This window comes from Acanthaster planci, linkage group LG01 (assembly GCF_054643075.1).
Source record: "Acanthaster planci isolate LZ-2023a linkage group LG01, COTS_SCS, whole genome shotgun sequence".
NCBI lineage: Eukaryota > Metazoa > Echinodermata > Asteroidea > Valvatida > Acanthasteridae > Acanthaster > Acanthaster planci.
Window position 1 is genome coordinate 34779682 of NC_141777.1, and position 21634 is coordinate 34801315.

Genomic DNA, 21634 nt, shown 5'->3' on the forward strand with positions numbered 1-21634 from the left:
AATCTGGGAAGGATAGGTTAAGGCTTAAGAGTCAGGTTTAAGTTATTTTGGACTATATTACAGTTGCAGTGGGGGGGGACTGCTGATTCCATCCCCATAAGAACTTGGCTGTCACATCTCCAAATACTTTGTAGAGCATGAAATTACGGTTGGACATTGGACATTTTCGGAGCACTTATTGTGTTTGTCTGAACAAAATCGAAGATGCTGGGACAAATTGTCCGACCAACATATCAATAACAGCTCTTAAAACATCAACATAATAGATGGGATTACGGCATCCAATTTATTATTAGTTTTGTGTTAGAATTTTTATGTTAATTACGCCCAAGGCATTCATCAGGGCTGATCACTCAACACCGGTCAATGTCACCTAGCGCCACACGTGTACATATACTATACTTGCACAGACATGAAATCGCCCCATACTTCTTTGCGCATCGTCAACATTCACGTTTCGCTATCACAGAGGTGAAAACACGTGCATGAAGCTCTATGCATTGAACAAAGCTGCACTGGTTCCTGCCGCGCTGCAGCCATGCAAAAGAATGCATAATGGAATTGTAGCAACGAGTGCCAGTCTGTATTCTACATGCACTGAATGTACTACTGTACATAAACACTCATCGGTCATACACATCGTGAATGCAAAAGGCTGCAGGCTGTAAAGACATTGATGTTATGCTGCAAGAGGTTTTCTGCAAGTTAATACACAGAACTTGTCCTCTTATTTATGTATGTATTTCCTGTGTTCATGAGCGTAATTTGAGGTTGTTCTGCTCATGGCACAAGGTTTAGCGCCTGCTGGCCTAGATCGTGCATCACGCACGTGACACACGGACATTATTGGCCAGTTTGTGTGAATTGATCATAATTTTCTTGTGAATTGCCGCATGTAGAAATTTTTACATAGTTAAGACAGGTGTTCATCACTTTTTGAGATACTTTTGGAGGCTGTCGACCCCATTGATGCCATTCAATTAGCACAAAATTGCCCCCCAAACAAAAAAGATTTCCGACCTACCGACCCAATTTTTGAGAGGCATGCACAGCACAACTACATGTACATTTATTTTTTTGGCCTAATAAAAGACTGCATGTATGCAGTAGGCCTAAGCCTTAATTAAATACTGTAATGCCTTCTTCCTTCTTCATTTCTTCCTGAAATGCCTTCGCCAGTCATGTTACATGTACGTCATGTGAAAAACCTCTTTAGTGTCCAGCTGATATCACTGTATGGTCATGCTTAAAAGCAAGATACATGTACATTTAATCCCCCACCCCAGATACATGTATATGGTACATGTACGTATATGTATGGATGTCATCCGTTGACCTAACATATGCACAGTGTGAAAGCACATGAAGTACATGTACAATGGTGCGATTATCATCGTATCAAAAATTGTGAGGTTGGCAAATAAAACTTCTGATATTTCAGCATTAACTGTCGACCAAATGGTCCAGACACTGTTGTTCCCACATTTTAAAGAGATTAGCCATGGCTGCTTTTTAGCAAAGATTTTTTGAGAAAGGAAATCTAGATGTGGGCTATTCCATGGAGAGGTGGGCATGGCTTAAAGATCAGTCACACTGCCATTAGGCAAAAAGGTTATTACACAGGGAATCGGTCATTTTGCACATTTCACGCATGCGCAAAGGCCTAAGTACTACTAGAAGAACTTAGGTTGTTCACGAATCGTGATGGAAAGCATGGAGTTTCGCAAAATTTCCTGCAAAATACATTCTCCAAATGGCATATTTAGCCATTTCAACACAGCACTTATGGAATTAGGGATACAAGGCACTTGTGAATGACATTTGAGCTGTCTTTGCCAGGTGAAAATGTCAGAAAAAAATATTGAAAAAAATTTTGCAATGTAGAAGGTCTTTTATACCCTGGATGTTAGTTGCAATGCAATGTAGACAACGTCCAACCTGGGCTAGTATACACTGTACATGTCAGCGTTATGGCAATGATGTCATCCAATCAGCCTGGGAGCGCAAACAGCCAAAAGGGGATTTTTGTGGGTGGAGAAACGCAGGATCTTTTTATTCATTTTGGGGTCACAATTTACGGGTAAACATTAAATTTACAATGTTTTTGAAATGGTTACATGTATACATTGTTATTTTAAAATACTTCATATGAACTAAATATTTTTTATTTCTGTTACCCTTTGAATATTACTAAATAAAGAAAATGCGGATCACCAATGCAACTGATCTTTATGAGGGGTATGCAATTACTGTACGTGTACATGATGTTACAAGTGTATTTTAGTCAAAAAGTCTATTCAGTGTTAAAAATATGATTTTTGGTAGTCATTTAGGATCTTTTGGGCAATATTTTTTTTCAAATGATTTCAAGTGATGCTACTAATATATGGTTTGCTTTTATACATTTTTTTTACCCTGTTTTGTTGATAAGTAGGCTAGGCCTATGTTAGGGAGGCTCATAAATTTGTTTCCTTTTGACGTGATCTTTGAGAGGATGTCATGAGAAACATTTTGAAGTATAAGTATGGATTCCATCGGTGCCTGGAAAGCAAAACAATATTGATTTAAAGTAGGGATATTTTGAGATGTTTGGATGTTTTCTGTCCGTGTAATGCAGAGCAACCTGTTATATTTTTGTACAAAAATATACATGTAAGTGTGGATATTGACTGAAGAGCTTCAGCTCGTATTTTCATAAAATATTTATTCTTATTTGTACCTTATTTAAATGAAATAAATGCTGGCTTCACTTTAAATTTAAAAAATTTTGAAAGTGTAAATTAAACAGAAGAGCTAGAGTGTGCAGAAAAGACACATTTTAAGAAAATGAGTTCCCACATGAACAGCGCCCTCATTCATTTATGCATGTCCCTACTACTACAACTTATGCAAGTCTTTTTTCGCTGAATTGTTTTTTTTTACAGGTCACATGCATGTATCATAAGCTACCATATACATGTAAGGCTCTACTGAATAAGCCTTTTTCACATTTCATGTTGTTACACCTCAACTACAGCATCAGTCCCAACTATAGTTGGGCCCGTCCCAACTGGAGTGCTACATGTATAGTTGGGCTGGCCCAACTACAGCACAGAGGTCCAGTGTGCATGTGCCCAGCAAACCAGCATATGCCAGTCATACTGTTTACAGTGTCATGTCATACACTGTACATGAAGTCTCATATTTCAGATGAATTGGGTCAAGTGTGAGATGCATAAACCTGGATAAGCTTGAGAAATTTTCTACAGAAATTGGTCAACAATAGTTGGGCCGGCCCAACAGCAGCACTACAGTTGGAACTGTCCAAGCTACAAGTACAAGTAAACTGGTAGTTGGGACAGAGGCTATGCTACGTAACGTTTGGCGAGTGGATACTTGCGATTGTTCTCCTGAGGCTCTAGCTTTGTTCACTTACTTGAGCAGGGTCGCTAAAATCAACATGGTGACGGAATGGGAAATTACTAGCTTATTACATGGTGCACTGGGCTAGGTTCTAGAAAGTACTGCCCATAGTAGTAGTACTGGCATGCCTTTCACTGACAGCAGTTTGTCATGTTAGTTAGTCATGTCAGTGCATGGAGGCAGAAACCATCTACTAGGACTAACTATGAGGGTCATTTTCCAATACTCAACAACGTCTCCATCTCAGGCTTCATCTACGAAACAATCCCTGATTGTGCATTTGTGGGCCTGAAGCATTTAAATTAAAGTAGGCCTAGGCTTACTGTAAAAATAATGTTTGGATCGTTTGCATATTACTTGGATGTTTAGTGGCACAAAGCCCGAGACGGAGCCACAGTCGAGTACTGGAAAATGGCCTAGGCTGTAGGCCTACTGCCAGTACTGGGCAGTACTACATGGTTCACCTACAGTGTAGGGGTCATACTAATCAGCGTCAACACACCGTCAACATGCCTCAACACATTGATAGTAATGTCAACACACCGCCAACACTTACAAAATGCATTGAAAACAGACGTATCGAACTGTAATGTATACGCTTAGGAATAATTTCTATTTAAGCGAGTTTACATTTTACTACATTTCAAGGGAGTTTTTTCACGCGAAAAAACTGTCTCTGAGCAGCGCAGCTGTTCGCCGCCGCCATCTTGCCTTCTCACGGCGTTTGGTCCGTACCATGGTTTACTGTATAAAGGTGACCCCTGTAGCGTAATGGTATGGTCCGTCTGATCGAGGCAACATGGCTACCGTCTTTCGTGGTTGTGCGGAGGGTGTTATTTTCGTGAAATAAAACGTTTTTTTCCCCCCAAATGTCGCCTACTGTTGTTAGCCAAATTGTATTTTAGGCATTATATTGCTATCGAATTGCGTTTCTGTTAACTTACAACGTGATTTGGGTGTGTTGACGTTACTATCATGTGTTGCCGTTGTCTTGACGTTAATTAGTACGACTGTCACCTAGGCCTACTACGTGTAGGCCTAGGCCTTTGCTAGCAAGGAACAAACATGGAAACACGATGGAGTTTGATACGTAAAAACCATGGTAAAAACGCAGGAATTAATGGTCACAACACAAGTTACCAAAATTATGAAGGTGAGAAATGAATGGAAAACACACCAATAGATTGATCACATCACTTATACAGCATATAATAGCCCAAAATGCACACAGTGTTAAAACGTCACTGCTTACCGAGACGTTCCATGTTTGTATCGCCATGTTGAACGTAGTTAATCGGGTACCGTTGGATGATCGATCGGGGTAATTAAGCCGCGTCTTGGCTACGGCTTGAAATTACACGGGGCGCATATGTACATGTACTGTACACGCCAGCCGGCCATTTCCAAAAGACAAGCCACAGCCCTAGCCAACACATTCTTTTTGTTGGCTGCGTGGCCCACCCGTTTTCCAATACATGTACTCAATTCGTCTGCGTCTCAAGCTTTTCCTACGAAACCAATCCCGGATCGTGGGCCTGAAGTGTTTAAATTAAAGTACTGTCACGTTTGGCTCTTTTATATCTTACTTGTTTTGTGGCACTATGAGACTTACTATTGCGCTTAAAACTTCAAAAGTCAGGTAATAAAAAAAACCGGTTGAAGCCTCCACCGGAGCCGAATCAAGTATTGGAAACAATTGATCCCGAATGGAGATCCACCATAGACCTGGAGGAGATTTTCTCCTATGGATCCACCTAATCTCTGTGGCACCAAAGGTATTTATGTCGGGTCACGCAAACTCATGAATATTCATTGCAACATTTTCGCCTCCAGCGCCGGCACTCTGTATGATCTATTTTCATTTATAATTTCATTTTAGCAACAACCATTCAGAAAGTAATGTTTCAACGAAGTGGCATCCCTTCCTCACACAAGAAGCATTTCAGCCTTTAGTTCAAATCATATTTGCCAATCTTCCAATTCACACAATGCATTCCAAAAGTACATCTGTAGACACATTACAACGTAAAATTATATTAGTTCTGGCCATGTGTGACAAATCTGTTATAGGCTAGTATGTATTCAAATTACTTTCAGACAAGAAAATATATACGCTAACAAAATACATGTATATCACCTGTACATTTCATACTTCTGCACTTTGGAGTTTTGAATACAAACCATACAAATAGATTCACAGGCATATTTTGAGTGAATACAATGTTTGAAAAAACATACATTAAGTACTACAGCAGCTGATAAGATCTTTTGTTAAAAAGTTTTGAGAAATGAAACAAAGCCTTTACAAAATTTTTCAATCTGTAGCAGACGTTGTGTTTTGATTTAAGTTTAACCATTAATTTTGATTACATGTATTAAGTATACATGTACATGTTTTCCTTTTATTTTAAGAAATTCATGTATGCTTATTTTATTCTACTGTAGAGACCTAGTCTAGACCTAGTTACCCAACTTTTCTTGACCATCCCTGGTCCTTATCTCTCGATCCCTGAATTCTGCATACATTTCTGCCAGGCCTGGGTGGCTGTTCCCATAGTAACTCTCTCCCTCTCCAGACCACATGTTCCCTTAGGCTATAAATCTCCCCCCTGCAAGGACCCTGACTGTGCTTTGGCCACAGTCCCTTCCAGATTGACCATCATATTGTTGCCCACATCCATGGATTAAGGTCCCTCCTTTTCTTTCATGCATCATTCCTCCAAGTTTCCAAGTCTTGAATCGATCATCTTTGTTAGGCAACACCCCCAGCGTACAAAACCTTCCAACTTAAACCTTCCGTCATAATAATCTCCTGTCTTTAATACATCCAAACTCCTAGTCAGCTAGTACCTCCAATCGTTCCTTGCTCAATGCTACAATCTTCATTAGTCTGAATAAAGGAAGTGTCGTACTACGGGACCAACTTACATTCCTCTTGCACCAATCATTCATTGTCAAGGTTCTGTAGCTGTAGTTGGCTACACAATCTGTTTTCACTATTGTAAACTATAACTCCCCTCACAAAAAATTATCCTCAAACTTTTAACACATATCTTAAATTTCAAATATGAAATTCATCTTGTGCTCCGTTACCCCTTTACAGTGATAGCAAAGTTCTTCAAATTACAGGCAGATTATCAAGTTACACCTTAAAGTTGATGACATATTTACCTGAGAGTTAAATACAAAATTTGAAAATGGCTAAAAATGTCTTGATTTTAAATTCCCATTTTTAAAAAGTGTTTATGGGTTTGTAAATATGGAACACAATACCTTTCTGAAGCTCTTACACTTAGAAAAATATTACAGCCTAAAATTAAAAATTATCAAAATGTCTCTCTCTGTAAATTTATTGCATTATTTGACTTATCAAAGAAAAACCAGATAATTTGGTGCTATAAAAGCAACGACTGACAAGAGCCTGAGGGTTCTTGTTCTGGTCTGAGGTTTCTCTTCTGCTTGAAAATGTACGCTGCAAAATAAAAAATCCTCTACATGGAGTAAAGACAAGTTATTTTTTTATTATGGAACTGAGCTTTCATACTAGTGAGGACTTCCAGACTACGATTTGCATGGCTTTCCATGAACTGTTAATGCATCAGCACTGATACAGTCACTTCCAATCAATAAAACTGGTTTTGTGATGACAAAACTGAGGATTTTTAATATCCTCTAAAAACACTCACTACTCAGCTTAAATTTCTGTGAGTTTTATTTTCCTTGATTTTGTGTATTAACACTGGTTGAGGGGTATACGTCATAGGCAAATTACTCTAAGTGAATTTAAGCCACCTGCCAAAAAGATCTGCCAGCTACAAGAAAAATAGCTTCCACTGAATGTTGTTCTCACAAGACTCAACTTGTCATACAGTGAAGTCTTCTCCTGGGTTGATGCCGTAATGAAGGGAACCACTCCTAGCCCAGGCCCAGGGCATGCGCGCTGTGGTAAAGGCAACCCCAATGTTACCCGTGTTATCCACAGCGATGGTCCCCCCTGCTCCGCTGGCTCTACTTGACATGTAGGAGAGAGCCTCGTCAGCTGCTTCCTGGGCACTGGCCCCTGACGAAGAAAATAAAAAGGGGGTGACGGTTCCAGTAAGCAGTCCACACAAATCAATGCACACAAGCCCAGTCACAAAAGAAGAGGGAATGAATAACAACAAAAGAATGCCTTGTCACACTTCACAGAAATAGCTTCCAAGTGGACTCGCGACATGATAACTTGAGAATGATTCATGATTGACTTGTAGGGATTTTTTAGGTCTTCTGATGGACTCAAACAGCAGCCAGCGGCTGTCCAAATTGAAGGAGTTTGTGATGCTGTCACGACAACCTGTCAACGGTTTGATCCAGAAGCAGGAATGCAGGAAGGGCTGGTTCCAAGATCAGATAGGCAGAAAGGTTCACTTTCCACTAGCCTGTGGGCTACTTAGCATTGGTGAGTCAAATTTTGGAAAGAGGACATTTGACTAATGGTGTGACAAAATAACAGGCAAACAACAAACTCCCTGAAAAAGAGCAACTGCTAACACGGTCTCTAAACAGTGATTTATGGTAAAAACGAAACAGACATTCACTCAGGAACAGAGTGAGGGCAAGTTGTACATACATTTCTTGAATCTGTTTTCTTTGTCACAAACACTACAGCTCTTCAAGCTTAGTTTCAATTGACAATGTAACGCAGCAAACTCCAAGATAAACATCCTGGACTCGCCCAGCTTTCTAAATTAGGGCAATTAATGTATTTGGTTCAGTCTCAGTATTCAGATGCATACCATTTTGCATGTTGTACACTACCTGTCTGGCTAGTGTCACCTTAGCGATGGACTCCCCGTGACCAGTGGCAGATGCTGATCCTGCGGCACTGTCGCAGTAAGCTCCACTTCCTGTGTCAAATACATCATGAGGAAGGACAGAAAGATGTATTTCTTAATGAAACTCTGAAACATTGGTGTTATACACCTCAAGCTGGTAGCAACCAATGACAGGTCCTACATGCAAAATATTTAGGCACATATATATCCTTTCTGTTCTGTAATTTTTGTGGCTATACTGACCAGTTCTTAAGCTCTTTTGTCCTTGTTCCTAGCTTTGAATTGCGAGGAGACGAGGACGAAAAGTGGACTTTGAGACATAGCAGGAAAAACCTGGAAGGAAAACATAAGGGGGCATGTGGCCTTGTGCTTAGGGTTTGTAGCTTCTGATCATAGGGTCAGGGGTTCGAATCCAGCTGGTGGCAGCATGTTGTGATCTGGGGCAAGTTGTTTTACCCCTACCTGCTTCTCTCCACCCAGGAGTAAATGGGTACCTGTAAGGGCACTGGGCTCGTACTCCCAAGGGAACAGAGAAGGTTGCAGGAAAGTTCACATGCTGTGAGCCCAATGTGCAGAGACAATGATAATACATCTAAGCGCTTTGATGCTCTGATAATTTGGCACTATATAAATACAATTGTTATTACTATTAAAAACCAATGAACTAAGTTTCCCAGAAAAAAATATTCAACTGGAAATAACTAACAATAACAAAATGAAGTTTGAAGTGCTAAGAAATTCTCCCTTTTTGTCGAGTGATACTTTCAAATGGCATCCCTATATCACAAACAAAGCACAATCATGGTTAAAATTCAAACAGAACAGCCAAAAAATTCTTACGTTTAAACACACCAGGCTCTCTGATACCAACATCCAGGAACTGTTAGAATGCTAAATACATGTACATAAAAAGTTCAATTAATTACAGACAAAACATAATTTCTATTTCTGATTCATACCAATGAGTGGACTGTCACCAACTCTGCCCGCCATTTTGGCTGTGATTCCCCCCGTTGATGTGGCACATGCTACATTCCCTTCGCTGTCTACTGCCACTGCCCCTACAGTGTCATGGTCTCTGCACAAAAGCAACATACGTTCAACATCATTGGCGTTACAGAGTGAATAAAAGTATACCAAGTCAATCAAGTCTCATCAAAAGTAACAGGTTGAAACATAAAAACATGCATGTCCTTCTCATGGTTTATTAAATTAGCTCCTAGGTTGACAACTTCCCCCCAACCCCACTGGATACACTACTGATGGTTATTGACAGCACAAGTGACAGTGCGTTGACCTTAAACAGAGAAAAAGGAAACAAAATCAGTGAATGTGTTGTGGACCTTAACTTCCCGCACATTTTAGCAAGGAAACTTTCCGAAAATGCTTTTAAACGGCGTGCATGAGCCAACTAGCACTTTGTGTATGTAATAGTGGCAGGGGAAAAGTTGCAGCTACACGTAGGAAATTAACATTTCCCTATCTCTTCCCGGCCAACATCAAAAACTGCCTGTCCACTCCCAGCATTTCATTTTCTACTGATAATCCTAGGTGCTATCTGATCCCATGTTTCCATTGTTACTGATGCTTTGGAAGAAAATGTAAAGCTTATTCACCAGTGTTACAGATTCATGTGATAAAGGACTGGTTTTTAAATTCTGCACAAGTAAAATTGCTTGTCCAAATTGTTTCTGCCTGTCTTCAGGAAAGGTGGACGGGTGGTTCGATCAGACACAGGGCGGAGGTCAAACCATCTTCAATTCTGCAAAATCTTCCCAGATCCCCAGGCCTGTTTGGCAGGTTAGCAATCTTCATACCTTGTACTGAACAGACCATCCACAGTTTTATTAAACTTCTTGAAATGTTCCAATTCTTTTACAGCATTGTCGCTGACAAGGGTTGCCACTGGAACCTCCTTCATGCCCACACTTTTGGCAAACTTGTTTGCTCCATCTCCAACAAGTAGAATGTGCTCTGTCTGTGAAATAAGTACAGTGAGTTTGATTGAAAATAATCACGAGTTATTGAACTCTTTTGATTTCATTTGTAACACTTCACTGGCATATTTCAAGGCCCGAGATGAGATGATGTTTACCCAAAGCATTGGGCCACACAACTTCCAGAATACACCTGAATTCAGTATCAGTGGCGGCAGGAGGGGGGGGGAATCTGAGGGCCACTGGCCCTCCCACTTTTTCAACTTGAGGATCATCACTCCCCCTCCTAATGTACTTTCAGCAGGTATTTCAATGGCTGATGCCTGATGGTCTCACAAAATGGCAGCCCCCCACATTGAAAATTGCTCCACCACCACTGTTCAGTACCATCAACTATCAAATGCGTGATCCTGAAGCTGTGCCGAAGCCCTCAGCTACGCAACTACTGCGATGTAAGTTCACCTTTTCCATCACCAGTCTGGCCAGCTTGACTGGGTTTCTGATGTTCTTGACACAGGCAACAGCCCCAGTTTTGAGATGCTGTCCCTCCATCACGATAGCATCCATTTCAACTTCACCATCTTCATTCAACACTGACCCCGTTCCTGTGAAGAACCACACAATGCGGAAACTTTTTAACAAGCTTTCTTTCGAGCTGATGACAGGTGTTTTCTGTGAGCCCTCTTTGCAAGCCTGTCGCTAAGGGCGGGCATGCAATGGGTATGCATTTGGAAAGATAATCCCCGAGGGCAGTGTAAAGTGGCAGCGTCTCTGATTGTCAACATTATCTTGTTTCATTCCTGGAATTACATTATTGTGATGGTGCTGAAGAGCTAAATGAATCCGAATCTGAATGGTGCTAGATTGGCCTTTGATTATAAAGAGAGTCCTGGTGGAACTTCACATACATGTACATGTACAAACCTGCATCAAATGCTGGATCATCCTCCAGAACGCACACTGCAGCCACCACAGCATCTAATGCTGTACCTTTTCCTCCCTCCTCCAGCACACGGTAGCCCTCCCTGGCAGCATTCTGTACCCCCTGACAGCTGGCCTGAACCAGGCCATCTGGTATGGCCCAGGCTCCACCATGGACCAAGACAACTGGCTTTATAGTGGAGGGATAGTTCTGGTTGACTGGATCATTGGAAGACATACCAAAGTGTCTGTTGGCATGAACAGAAAAAGTGACAAATGTTTCAAACACAATGGCAAACTGACAAGCAACACAATCTGTACATGTCTGTTTTCTTACCACGGGAGGTGGCTATGGTTTAGACACCTTATTTTGGTGAATGTGTTGATTTTAATATGTTACACAAGTAACTAAGGGACCAAATACCATGGTCAGAGCAGCAACCCTAAACTACTGGGTTTGTTGTTCAGCCTTTCTAAACAGACCTATGAAACCTACAGTTCTGCAGATGAGTTTGATTACTATTAGGCTCACGTAAGAGTTTTTTTTCCCGGAAAGCTGTTGGTGGGTAACAAAATGGCGGATAGTGAAAACAACTGCAATGAGTGCACATGTACCTACTGATCACAGAAAAGATTGTGTACCCCTATCCTCGGGTAGGCTAGTAGCCGCATACATCGCCATGGTCGCTGTTTTCATTGGCGCAGTACCTGCCATTTTGTGAGAGTCTCGGATAACCACGCTGCCCCATAATACTAGGTGAAAAGTCAGTTTTCAGCTTTTCAAACTTAAATATTGTTTTTTAAATTCAATTTGGCAAGAATCCCATATGATACAGCATATAAATAAAAATGATCAATACTTTTTCCCTGAAGTAACATTTCACACTGAAAAGAATGCCATTCACGGACATCACATCTGAAAATGTTGGTGCTTAGGCCTTAGTCTATTTTCCTTCCTCCATGGTCCGATGTTTCTTCCTCCAAAGTCTGATTAACTTGGATCCCACAAATCGCCTTTTTAAAAAAACATTTGGAGTTTGGACATAGTCGGGCGATAGCGATCATGTACAGATGTAGGACCAAGTTACTCGAACTAGGTAGGCCTAGCCTAATCATAGCACTAACAACACTAGTCAACATTGTAAGTTAGACCTAGGAGCTGCACTGTATATGGCGTAGGCCTTATGAACCATTGACACTCATGGAGGAATAAAAACATAACGCAAGGCGGGTTGGGTCGGTTCCACCATGGTTCCACCATGGAGGTAGTGATTCTACCTCCATGGTTCCACCATGGAGGAAAGAGGGGATGTGTTGGCATCGTGGACTCGATTTTTACCTTTTCTTACCTTTCTTTCTAAAGTTCTTACCTTTTTAGGACACGTTCAATTTTGTTTGGATTTCAATCGCTCTTTTCCTCAAACGGTCTCGTTTGTTTTGTAAATACTGTCTATACAGCGTGTTGCATTTGTAGCCCACGAACGTCCCAAGTAAAAAAGACACCGCCAGAGAAACCGCAAGCGCCTTCCCTGAAATGTATGCCATTCTATTGCCTGGCCGGGGTCTTCTGACTTGCAGATCCCCCACAAGTTCTCCGACCCCTAGTGGGGCTGTGGCTGGTCAATCCACACGCGCTTGATATGGAAAATAGCTACAGCCTAGCCGCAGCTGTCCTCCAATCGCCTTTCCGAAATCCCGACGGTGGCCGAAGTAAGGACGGTCACTGCTGCTGCGGTACACGTACACACGTACACATGGTGCCATGCCCGGTCCGTAGCCTTCGATCAAGGCGCCCGCGGCGAAATGGATAGTCTTTTAAGAGCGAGGGAGCTAGAGGAGACTAGTTTAAGCACCTAACCAACGCACGACGAAAGACTACACAACGAACCGCACGCACGCACTCCCCGCGGTGGCGCGACAGTCCACGACGTGACACACACAGCTCGGCTACTGCATGCGCATGCATGGTTAATGCGGTTCGTCGTGTGGTCTTGACCAAAGACTGGCTAGCGCCGCGCAGCGCTATACAATCTTTGGTCTTAACCCATTTTACCGTGGGCGCCCTTGATCAAAGGCTACCCGACCCCTGACATCGACAACGTGCGACCTCATCTGAGCACGAACGAAGGATAATCTGAGTTAACAATTAACTTCAGAAAAATAAATTCACCAGCTCGGTTGCAGATTTCTATGTTTTAAGCAGCATATTTTTCCTTTATTTTCACGACGGGCCTAAACCTTTGCAGATGTCGTGGCGGCCAACAGCAGACGGAGACGTGTCCTTCCCCAAACAACTGCTATTTTTTATTTGTTTTTTAAATCTGAAAGACAGCTTCCATGGGTGAATATCAATTTTAATACGATCTGAACTATTCTATGGTCATATCAACTTTTAAATGTTAATAATTGGTCTCAGTCAATTTTATACCTGATTTGGTAATTTCAATGTGATTCCTCACGTGGCTAAAATGGTAATCTTTGAGTCAGTTGAGCCTTTTTCGTTCACATGATCAAAAGACTCCTGGGAAAATCTTCCCCCTAAGCACTGTTGATTCCTCAAACAAAAATGTGGCTTTTCCTTCAATTACCAGCAACTGACAGCGCCAGTTTTGCCCGCCACCTGAAGGCTTGCTTGGGGGATGAACACTAATGTTATTTAATAATATTCACCAGGGGATGGGATGGGACAGGATGGGAAGGGCGTTGGGAGTACGCCTCCTTCTTTAGGCTGTCCTGCCTAAATAGGTCAATAGAAGGGGGAAGAGACACTTCCACCTTTTCTCTTGACAGCTTAATACCCACCCACCCTTTTGACCAAAAAAGCTGCTATCTACCCAAGACACTGGAGGAAGTTTCACAGCTTCTTTAATTTAAAAATACCACAAACGCTGCCCTCTAAGATCAGATTCTGACACCAACCTTTCCCGACCCCTTCCCCTTCAAAACAATCTGCCTGCCAGGCACTTCCCAGAATTTTACAACTAGCTCATTATGGTCAAAGAGGGACAACTCAATGCTTCTACTCAATGGATACCCCTGATACGGCATTTAAAAGGAGAATGCAGTCTTCCAAAATATAAATAATGTAATGAACATCAGTTCTACAGGCATGGTCCATAATCCGTTTGTAAATGGCAGGCATGCTGTCTTGTCCGTTTATATCTCTGCCTGGGCTTTCCGCTTCACAGCACTCCGTGTGGAATCCTTTGCAACCTTTCTCTTGACCTTAGGTGACCTTTCTGTGACCTCTTCCATCTGCCTCCAGATGGTCTCAGTTTCCTCATCAACTGGTCCCACAGGTTTCTCCTGGGCCTTAACGACTTCCTCTGGGTCCTGATGTAAGAAAAAATTGGCACAGCACCACTTGAGGATGAAACATGTATTCTGTGAAGTACATGTATGTCTTTATTTGGATAAGGGGGGGAGATAAGTGGTTTAAGTTTTTAACTTGGAAGCTTACTTGGATGTTCAGTGCACTATTGGCTATCACTTTAAAATTGACACAATTACTTGAGTTATTTATAGTAATCGGCCTGACCTTACTAGAGGACTCATTTTGGTTATAACAAAATAAACATCAGCTCCTTTGAAACCGAATAATTGCCTTGGTACTAGGGGGTCCTGTGTTGAAAATCCTGTGATTTTAAAGTTCTCTGATAGCTAAAATACTTGTTTTGTTTTCATCCAAATAGAAATGTTGCCTTGAAAATTATATTGATGAGCACTTTACAGAAAAAAATGCAACAGATTGCCAATGGATGTAACAGACACATGCCAGGGAACATTGCAACTTTATAACAGACTTACCACAGTGTCAAAACTGGCACTGGAAAACATCAAGCAGTTTAGTCTAGACTTCAAGTAGATCTGCATAAGGGTGGAAAAAAAAGGAACAAAAAAGGAATTAGGCAAAAAGTGGCATCACCCCAAATGCGGCTACACTTTACTGGTAGAAATGATGCACACCACATCCTTGAGTTTATCTGAAAGATTCTTCTTCATTTTGTGAAGAAAAGTAACGGCGACTTTCAGGATTTACTTAGTTTTCTTCTTGCATGCAAGAAGTGTGACCCAACCTAACCTGAATAATTAAAAATGCAGGCTTGTCAGAAGGCAAAAGCATTGGCAATATACAGTTTAGTGATGCTAGGCTTTCACTATTACTCTGCATCATAATGTAACGAGAGCTTGCACCACAATGACATAGTGGTGTAAGTGGAACTATTATCTATAAAAAGTCCAGTGTGGGTGAAAAAGTAGGGCTTTTAATGACGACTAGGAACACTGGATAAGTTCAAAGAACGGATGCTTAAATGACCAAGAATTTCCATAACAAACTCATCCAAATTTAAGTTCCGTTAATGAGTTCCTACTCCCACATATCCAGCGGTATGCCCAACCACACTGTTACTCAGTAAATGTACTTGGTCTTAATTCTGCATAGCCTGGGGTGGAGAGTATTTTACATTTCCTTGGGGACTTTGATAAATCAACTACAACTCTGTGTGAAACACAGTAAAAGTATCTCACATAAGTATGAGGGTCACTTGGAAAAGTATTAGAATGCAGCTGAAGGGAGAGTATTTTGCCAGGAACAGTCACCAAACGCACCTTATTTTCCAAAGTGCCGGAGGGTATGTGGTGGATCCTCAGAAATCTGTCCAGACCACAGGATGCGACAAAGGGGAGACTCGGATGACACTCAATAGAGCGGATGCTGCCGGCGAAACCCTTGTATGCTCTAAGCACTTGACCTGCACCAGGAAGGAATCATACAAGGAGTTGATCCCAAGGGCTCTGTTGGGCATAAGGTCACGCCCCCTGCTTTCTCTCTGCTTTTGCCCTTCCCCCTCATTAATCCCCCACGTTACGGTTCTCAGACTGCAACTTTGCAAATTGAATTGAGTCCCAATGTCATTAAATACACCTTGTTAAGTTTCTTATAAGTTAACCCTAACCCCCCAGGGTGTATGTAAAATCGTACTGTTAGGGTTAAGGAAATGCCCATGATGGTCCCAGCTGAACAATATTTTCAAGCCTTCTATTTTTTTTCTCACAAGTTTTGCTTGTGTATGCAATTCATTCCTCTTTTCATACAGGGGAATTTGCAATGCAAATTGAGGTACCTTTTTGGATAAGTGTGATTGTTAAAAAAAGGTTGAATTACCAACAATTTTAAAAGGGGGAAATCTGATGAGCAACAATGTAAAATCAATGACAGCAGAACACTAAGAAGTATAATATTTATAACAAGTGATTAAATTTGTTTGTTACGACTCTAGGAAACACAACAGACCTTTTCTCAAATCAATGTGTGCCATGTTCCCATGCGTGTTGCCAACAACGATAGAACTGGAAGGAAAAAAGAAGCTTGCTCAGAATTACTCAGAATTAATGTAAACACGGAAGTGGCACTTAAGTCAATACACCCAGGGTGTACAGTTTGGAAATTACTTCATTTTGTCATATCTAGACAAGTTTACTTGTTCCAGCCATAAATGTACTCAATGAAAACTAACACCTTTTTGTTAATTCATTTCAAGAAATTTGATCAATATCAAAGGCAAGCACAATATACATAAGACTTTTGCACATTGTTTAAGGGGCTTGTCTATGCTATAATTTGTATTTAATATCCAAGAAATCCATTTAGCCTATGAACTAATATTTGTATAAAAGATCAGTAGTTCTATTGTGAAAATTAGGCTCAAAACTCAGGACTCACTTTCCCCCTTGTGTGATACCCATGGCCATGAGAGGGTACTCATCAAACTCAACACACAGCACAGGTCTCCTGCGTGGTGTGCTTGGATCATATACTCGTACCTGGACAAAGCAAACACCATTTTGGTAAATACATGTACGAGTTTCATACCCACGACACCGTTAGCTTTAATTGGCTGCTGTAACACAAGAACAGAATGACTAAAACACAGCAAATAAACTTTCCATAAATACTGTAACTGATATGATAACCCAGGGCCTGTTTCTCTCTTTGCTTTTCTTAATTAGTGGGTTAGTAGAATGCTTATTTTTACACTGATGAACAATGAGCCTTATGTTAGTGTGATCCACCCTTTTTTGTCTTTCACGCTTTGAAGCGGATTAGAAAAGGTTTGGACAAGAATAAAGAGTCATCTCCTAATTATCCATTTGCCCCCGTGGAATCTTCCATTTTGTACCTACGTGGTGAAACCCCGTACAGGTTACAATCTTGGAGCTTTCTGGAATGAAGTGCATATCATTCACACACACAGGCACCCGCAACTCCAGGAAATCATTCCGAACCTGTAGAGAGTTAAAAACCAAACCTGATATACTTCAGAGACATCATCATTTCATTTCAATCAACCTTTACTTTCTATTAGCAAGTACAGAGCACAAAGTACAAAACGATCTGCACCCATTCAGCTCATACTGTTGGTCTAAACACATGTGGTAACGAAAGATTAAAACAGTCTTATTTCAGAACTTTCTCTACAACTATGTCTCTACCCACAAGAAATTGTCTTCAGACCACTTTTACAGACTTTTGCAGGCTTTAGCTGTCCCTTGAAAGTTAATATGTAACGAAGGTGGACCACTGAAATCCTGCAAGGCCAATGCAAGATTTCAGAGTTTGAGAAATTAGCATTTATGGTCATGTTTTGGTTCCTAAGTGAATTTTCTCAACAGTGCGAAAATGCTAAAACTGGCCCAACAAATGAACTGTTTGTGTGAAAATTGCACTACTCATAACTAATTGCTGATGGGGGAGGGGCAAATTTTTAATTTTCCATCAGAAATGTTGCTGTGTAAACCACAAAGGAGCTGCAACTTGTTTGCTGACTACACTGACCTGAATTGCACAAATAGGAAAAGTAAGGGCCGATATTTTGATCCTGGCAGAACCTTTCTCAAAGGCAAAAACAATCATGTGATCTTATGAGGAGTGACATAATGTCAATAAATAATTCTCACAACTTCACAAAGAGGAATACAAAACTTCATATCCCTGAAGACGCTCACATTCTTTGCTCGGAAGAGTGGCTTTTCTGAGTCATGCAGATCCCACACCTTCAGATCATTTTCTTTGCCTCCTGTTGCCACGACGTTCCTCTTAGCGGGATTCTGTCGCATCTTGCAGATGTTGGGTCCAACATCAATCTCCGTCTGTGACAAAAAAATAAAAGAAGTCACAATGACTTTTAAGGTATAATTGAATTACTGTTGGGACATTTCTATTCGGGTCACCAAATTCTACTAGTTTTTGCTGGGGGGGTCTTGTGTCTTACTACTTTTAGGTTTTCTCTGGGTACCCTGCTAAATGCAAAATCAGCCAAAATCAGAACCTTGCCTAATTGAAAAAAACACACCAAAACAAAAAAAACAAAATCAACCTCCTTCCCCAAATCCCAAAACAAAAAGTATGTGTATTTTGTTGAGCTGTGAAGTATTCCAGTCAGACTCAAGCCATGGCACACTTTCTGCCACTGATGCAGATTTCTTACTCCAGCGATTCAAAACAACTTTAAACCATTACTGGATACTGTTTCAGTGACTTGGATTAAGGTGTATGATACGGGAAAGTCATCACTGCACTGAATGGCACTTTTCAACCCAGATGTATTACAGAGAATTATAACTTCCAAAACGTGACCAACATTCTTCAAAAGGAGCAAAATCCTTCGATGAATTCATTCTATAATCTTCCCAGATTCCCCTGTGGTCCCCTCTTCCACCAACCTACCGCCTCTTTGTCCATCCCTCTCCATACTTTGAGCAGCCCCGATTCCACGCATGTGATGAGAGCGTCATCATAGGTTGCCAGACCCTTGAACACCCCCTTGGCCCCGCTGCAATCCCTGTGCTCTGTAAATTCACCTTTTCCTAGGTCAAACGTCTGCACCGTCCCATTTCTCAAACCAGTAAGCACCTGTCGATGGATGTGACAGAATTGTTACCCAAGTTTTTTCAAGTTTAAATAATTTTTTGAAATTTTTCAAATGGAATGAACCTGCAAAGCATATGACAACTGGTGAATATAAAAAATGGTTTAAATGGTGAAAACATGGTGATGTATAACAATTCTTTTCATCCTAACCCTTCAAGGTACTTTGGGTAAAGACCATGCCAGACATATCAGTTTGCACCATTTGACAAAGTGGCCTGCCTGCCCAGTGTAACAAGATCCAACAGGTCAACTCTTCCCGAGGCCAGACAGCCTGGGAGTCGAGTCTATGGTTGCCAGTCACCACAAGATCCAACAGTTGCATTGTTCAATGGGACTAGCTCCCATTGTCTCAACATGGCCAGTTTGTTCGGCTGCTGTTGATTGCCCAGTGCATCAAAGTGCATCAGGTTTTTTCACCCGATGCACTGTGCTGCGTTTGGCAGAGTTAGGCTTAATGGACGTGACTGGTGGCTTTTAATTTCAACTGTCTGAAACCCTTCAAATCCACTAAAAATTTTGAAACACTGTGCAGGATTGAGGAAAACATAGCCCTATCGCACTGTGGACAAATCCAAGGAAACACCATTCCTGTGGGGCCATTACACTCAGTTGGAACTTGAGGACATGCATGTAATTAAAGTCACAACACTCCCTTAGTCTGAGAGAAATGTAACAAGTGCGTACCACCGTGCCCACAGGATTGCCCCAGAGGAAATGGCAGCTAATTCTGGTCGCTTTGTGATCTAAATGTAATTACTTGCCTCTTGCTCCTCTTCTGAGGTCCAGCATATAGCTGTGATTTCCTTCTCTTTGTCCAGTGTTTTCAGGTCACTGTAATTGGTTGCAATCTTCTTACAAATGTTCACACCTACAAAATTCAACAAGAATTTGAAACATTTTTAACCATTGGCTAAGACACCAACTGGTGTACTCACCAAAGCACTACTTCTTAACACTGATTTTTTTAAAATGCATAAGAATCTAACTGACTTTTAAATTCATTCTAAGTTTATCCATCGAAGGTATACCTCTAGAGGAGCCCCATAGATCTAGCAGGATGAAAACATCCCAAGAAGTATCACTGTTCACATTAGGTACATGGTCTTTGGAGTCACATCAGTTAGCAATCGATGGTGAATTGTATAGTAACAACTGACAATCTCATGATGACATTTCAGAAAACAAAATTTCATGGAAATGATGCACTAGGAGAAACTGTATCTTTTTGTGAATATTGGACACAAAGCTGTTATTTCAGGCGTATCAATGCTCATACTTGCGGTATGCACAACTGTCAAAGATGTCGATTACAACCTGATGTATCTTTCAAAGTTACTCCACAGTGACTGTTTAGTGGCTTACTGTGAGCACTCAGTTTCACGTTTGCTTTGTAAATATGAATATTCAACATCCATGTCAGGCACAACCTCACATTTAGAAGCCTTATCACTAATTCTGCTTGGGCGATTTTGCACAATGGTAGAAAGGCATTGTGGGAAGGAAAAAGAACAAACACTCTGACCCTTCTTCCTTCCAAGGGTGTGTTTCTACCATTGTGCAAAATCATTCATGTGGTAAGCGATAAGGCTTATGTATTAATATCAGCTCCACAAAATACCAGAAAAGGGCAACCTGCCATTTTTATAGAATAATTTTGCCAATATAGTCTGTAAAATAAAACATATGTCATTATGCTCGGCAGACATTTTTCCCGATAGTGGACATGCTATTTAATGCTCGAATATTTAACCTTAACAGCCCTCAACCCTCCAACTAGTGAAGGATTGAGGTCTGTTAGGGTTAATGCACGAATTTAGGGTAGGGCCTAGCTAGCCCCACTCATGTGGCATGGACTCTCACTCCCGCTCCATCCTTAGCCACACAACTGTATACGCAATTTCGTGTCGGCGTACTGAAATTTTCGGCGCATCCACTTATCATCATGGGCGCAGTTTCTTTTGCACACAGAGATGATCCTAAGCCTCTCCCCTCATGGTTTCGACCGCTGTTCCGTGTCAAGACATATCTAATACACGGACTGACTGAGCAATAAGATACTACATGTGCCAACCTTATTTTAAAGATGGCGACTGTGAGAGCGAGTCTGTGAGATTGAATGGGTGAAAGCAAAAAGACTGGAAAATACCAGGACAACGTGAGTGAAATCATTCAATTAATGGCGCTAAGAAAGCAGAGAGGCTTCGTGTTCTATCATCTCTGTGTGCAAAAGAAATTGCACCCACGATGATAAGTAGGTGTGCCGAAAATTGTCAGTACGCCGACACCAAATTGCGTATACGGTTGTGTGGCTAAGGATGGAGCGGGAGGGAGAGTCCGTGCAACACTAGTGGGGCTAGGGCCTAGCCTGTAATTAATTGTAATTTGTACTACTAGGCCTAGGCACCATGCCTATTCCACGATAAGTTACTGAAGTTGTAAAACATACAGACATATGGTTTTCATTGTGTTTAGAGTGGAAACTCCAGTTCTCTTCCGAATTCCTAAAACGTGTCAAGTCCCAAACCTTTCAATATTCCTGTTTCTGTGCCGAGCCACACGTTGTTCATGAGCGCTGCCATCTTGGATCGCTGAATTGAACAGCGCCCTCATGCGGTGTAAACTATTTT

The 21634-nt window shown here is 41.3% G+C and overlaps 3 protein-coding genes across 6 annotated transcripts in view; all 3 read right to left on the bottom strand.

Moving 5' to 3' along the window:
• Nucleotides 1-4728, bottom strand: part of btbd9 (BTB domain containing 9) — a 27286-nt gene extending 22558 nt beyond the window's left edge. For all 3 annotated transcript variants that reach the window (XM_022235590.2, XM_022235589.2, XM_087143838.1), the window contains exon 1: nt 4655-4728. The gene's annotated coding sequence lies outside the window, so the exon portion shown is untranslated. The remainder of the gene's footprint in view (nt 1-4654) is intronic.
• A 592-nt stretch (nt 4729-5320) lies between these two features.
• asrgl1 (asparaginase and isoaspartyl peptidase 1) lies at nt 5321-12838 on the bottom strand. 2 transcript variants are annotated; one of them, XM_022235664.2, is made up of 7 exons: nt 12445-12838; nt 11078-11322; nt 10616-10758; nt 10034-10194; nt 9176-9294; nt 8200-8288; nt 5321-7462 (listed from the first exon to the last, which is right to left on the bottom strand). In XM_022235664.2, exons 2-7 carry the CDS (start codon nt 11310-11312, stop codon nt 7160-7162), a joined length of 1050 nt encoding a protein of 349 aa, XP_022091356.2. In that variant the 5' UTR covers nt 11313-11322; nt 12445-12838; the 3' UTR covers nt 5321-7159. The 2 variants fall into 2 exon arrangements, with proteins under 2 accessions (XP_022091356.2, XP_022091357.2); XM_022235665.2 differs by having other exon boundaries at nt 8178-8288; nt 12445-12835.
• A 429-nt stretch (nt 12839-13267) lies between these two features.
• wdr74 (WD repeat domain 74) lies at nt 13268-21634 on the bottom strand. The gene is made up of 10 exons (XM_022235671.2): nt 21532-21634; nt 19769-19875; nt 18804-18989; nt 18083-18226; nt 17261-17362; nt 16800-16900; nt 16371-16426; nt 15686-15828; nt 14882-14941; nt 13268-14407 (listed from the first exon to the last, which is right to left on the bottom strand). The coding sequence occupies exons 1-10, from the start codon at nt 21584-21586 to the stop codon at nt 14231-14233; spliced, it is 1131 nt and encodes a 376-aa protein (XP_022091363.2). The 5' UTR covers nt 21587-21634; the 3' UTR covers nt 13268-14230.

What these genes read in the sequence shown, in the direction of transcription:
- asrgl1 (XM_022235664.2), bottom strand. Translation starts at nt 11,312, where the DNA reads ATGTCTTCCAATGATCCAGTCAACCAGAACTATCCCTCCACTATAAAG. An exon ending in TGGTGACAGTCCACTCATTG is followed by an intron (nt 8,289 to 9,175) that starts GTATGAATCAGA and finishes TATTTGACACAG; the next exon opens with GAAGTGGAGCTTACTGCGAC. An exon ending in AGGTGACACTAGCCAGACAG is followed by an intron (nt 7,463 to 8,199) that starts GTAGTGTACAAC and finishes TTTCTTCGTCAG; the next exon opens with GGGCCAGTGCCCAGGAAGCA.
- wdr74 (XM_022235671.2), bottom strand. Translation starts at nt 21,586, where the DNA reads ATGGCAGCGCTCATGAACAACGTGTGGCTCGGCACAGAAACAGGAATA. An exon ending in CCTCAGAAGAGGAGCAAGAG is followed by an intron (nt 18,990 to 19,768) that starts GCAAGTAATTAC and finishes ATCCATCGACAG; the next exon opens with GTGCTTACTGGTTTGAGAAA. An exon ending in ACACATTGATTTGAGAAAAG is followed by an intron (nt 15,829 to 16,370) that starts GTCTGTTGTGTT and finishes TTCCTGGTGCAG; the next exon opens with GTCAAGTGCTTAGAGCATAC.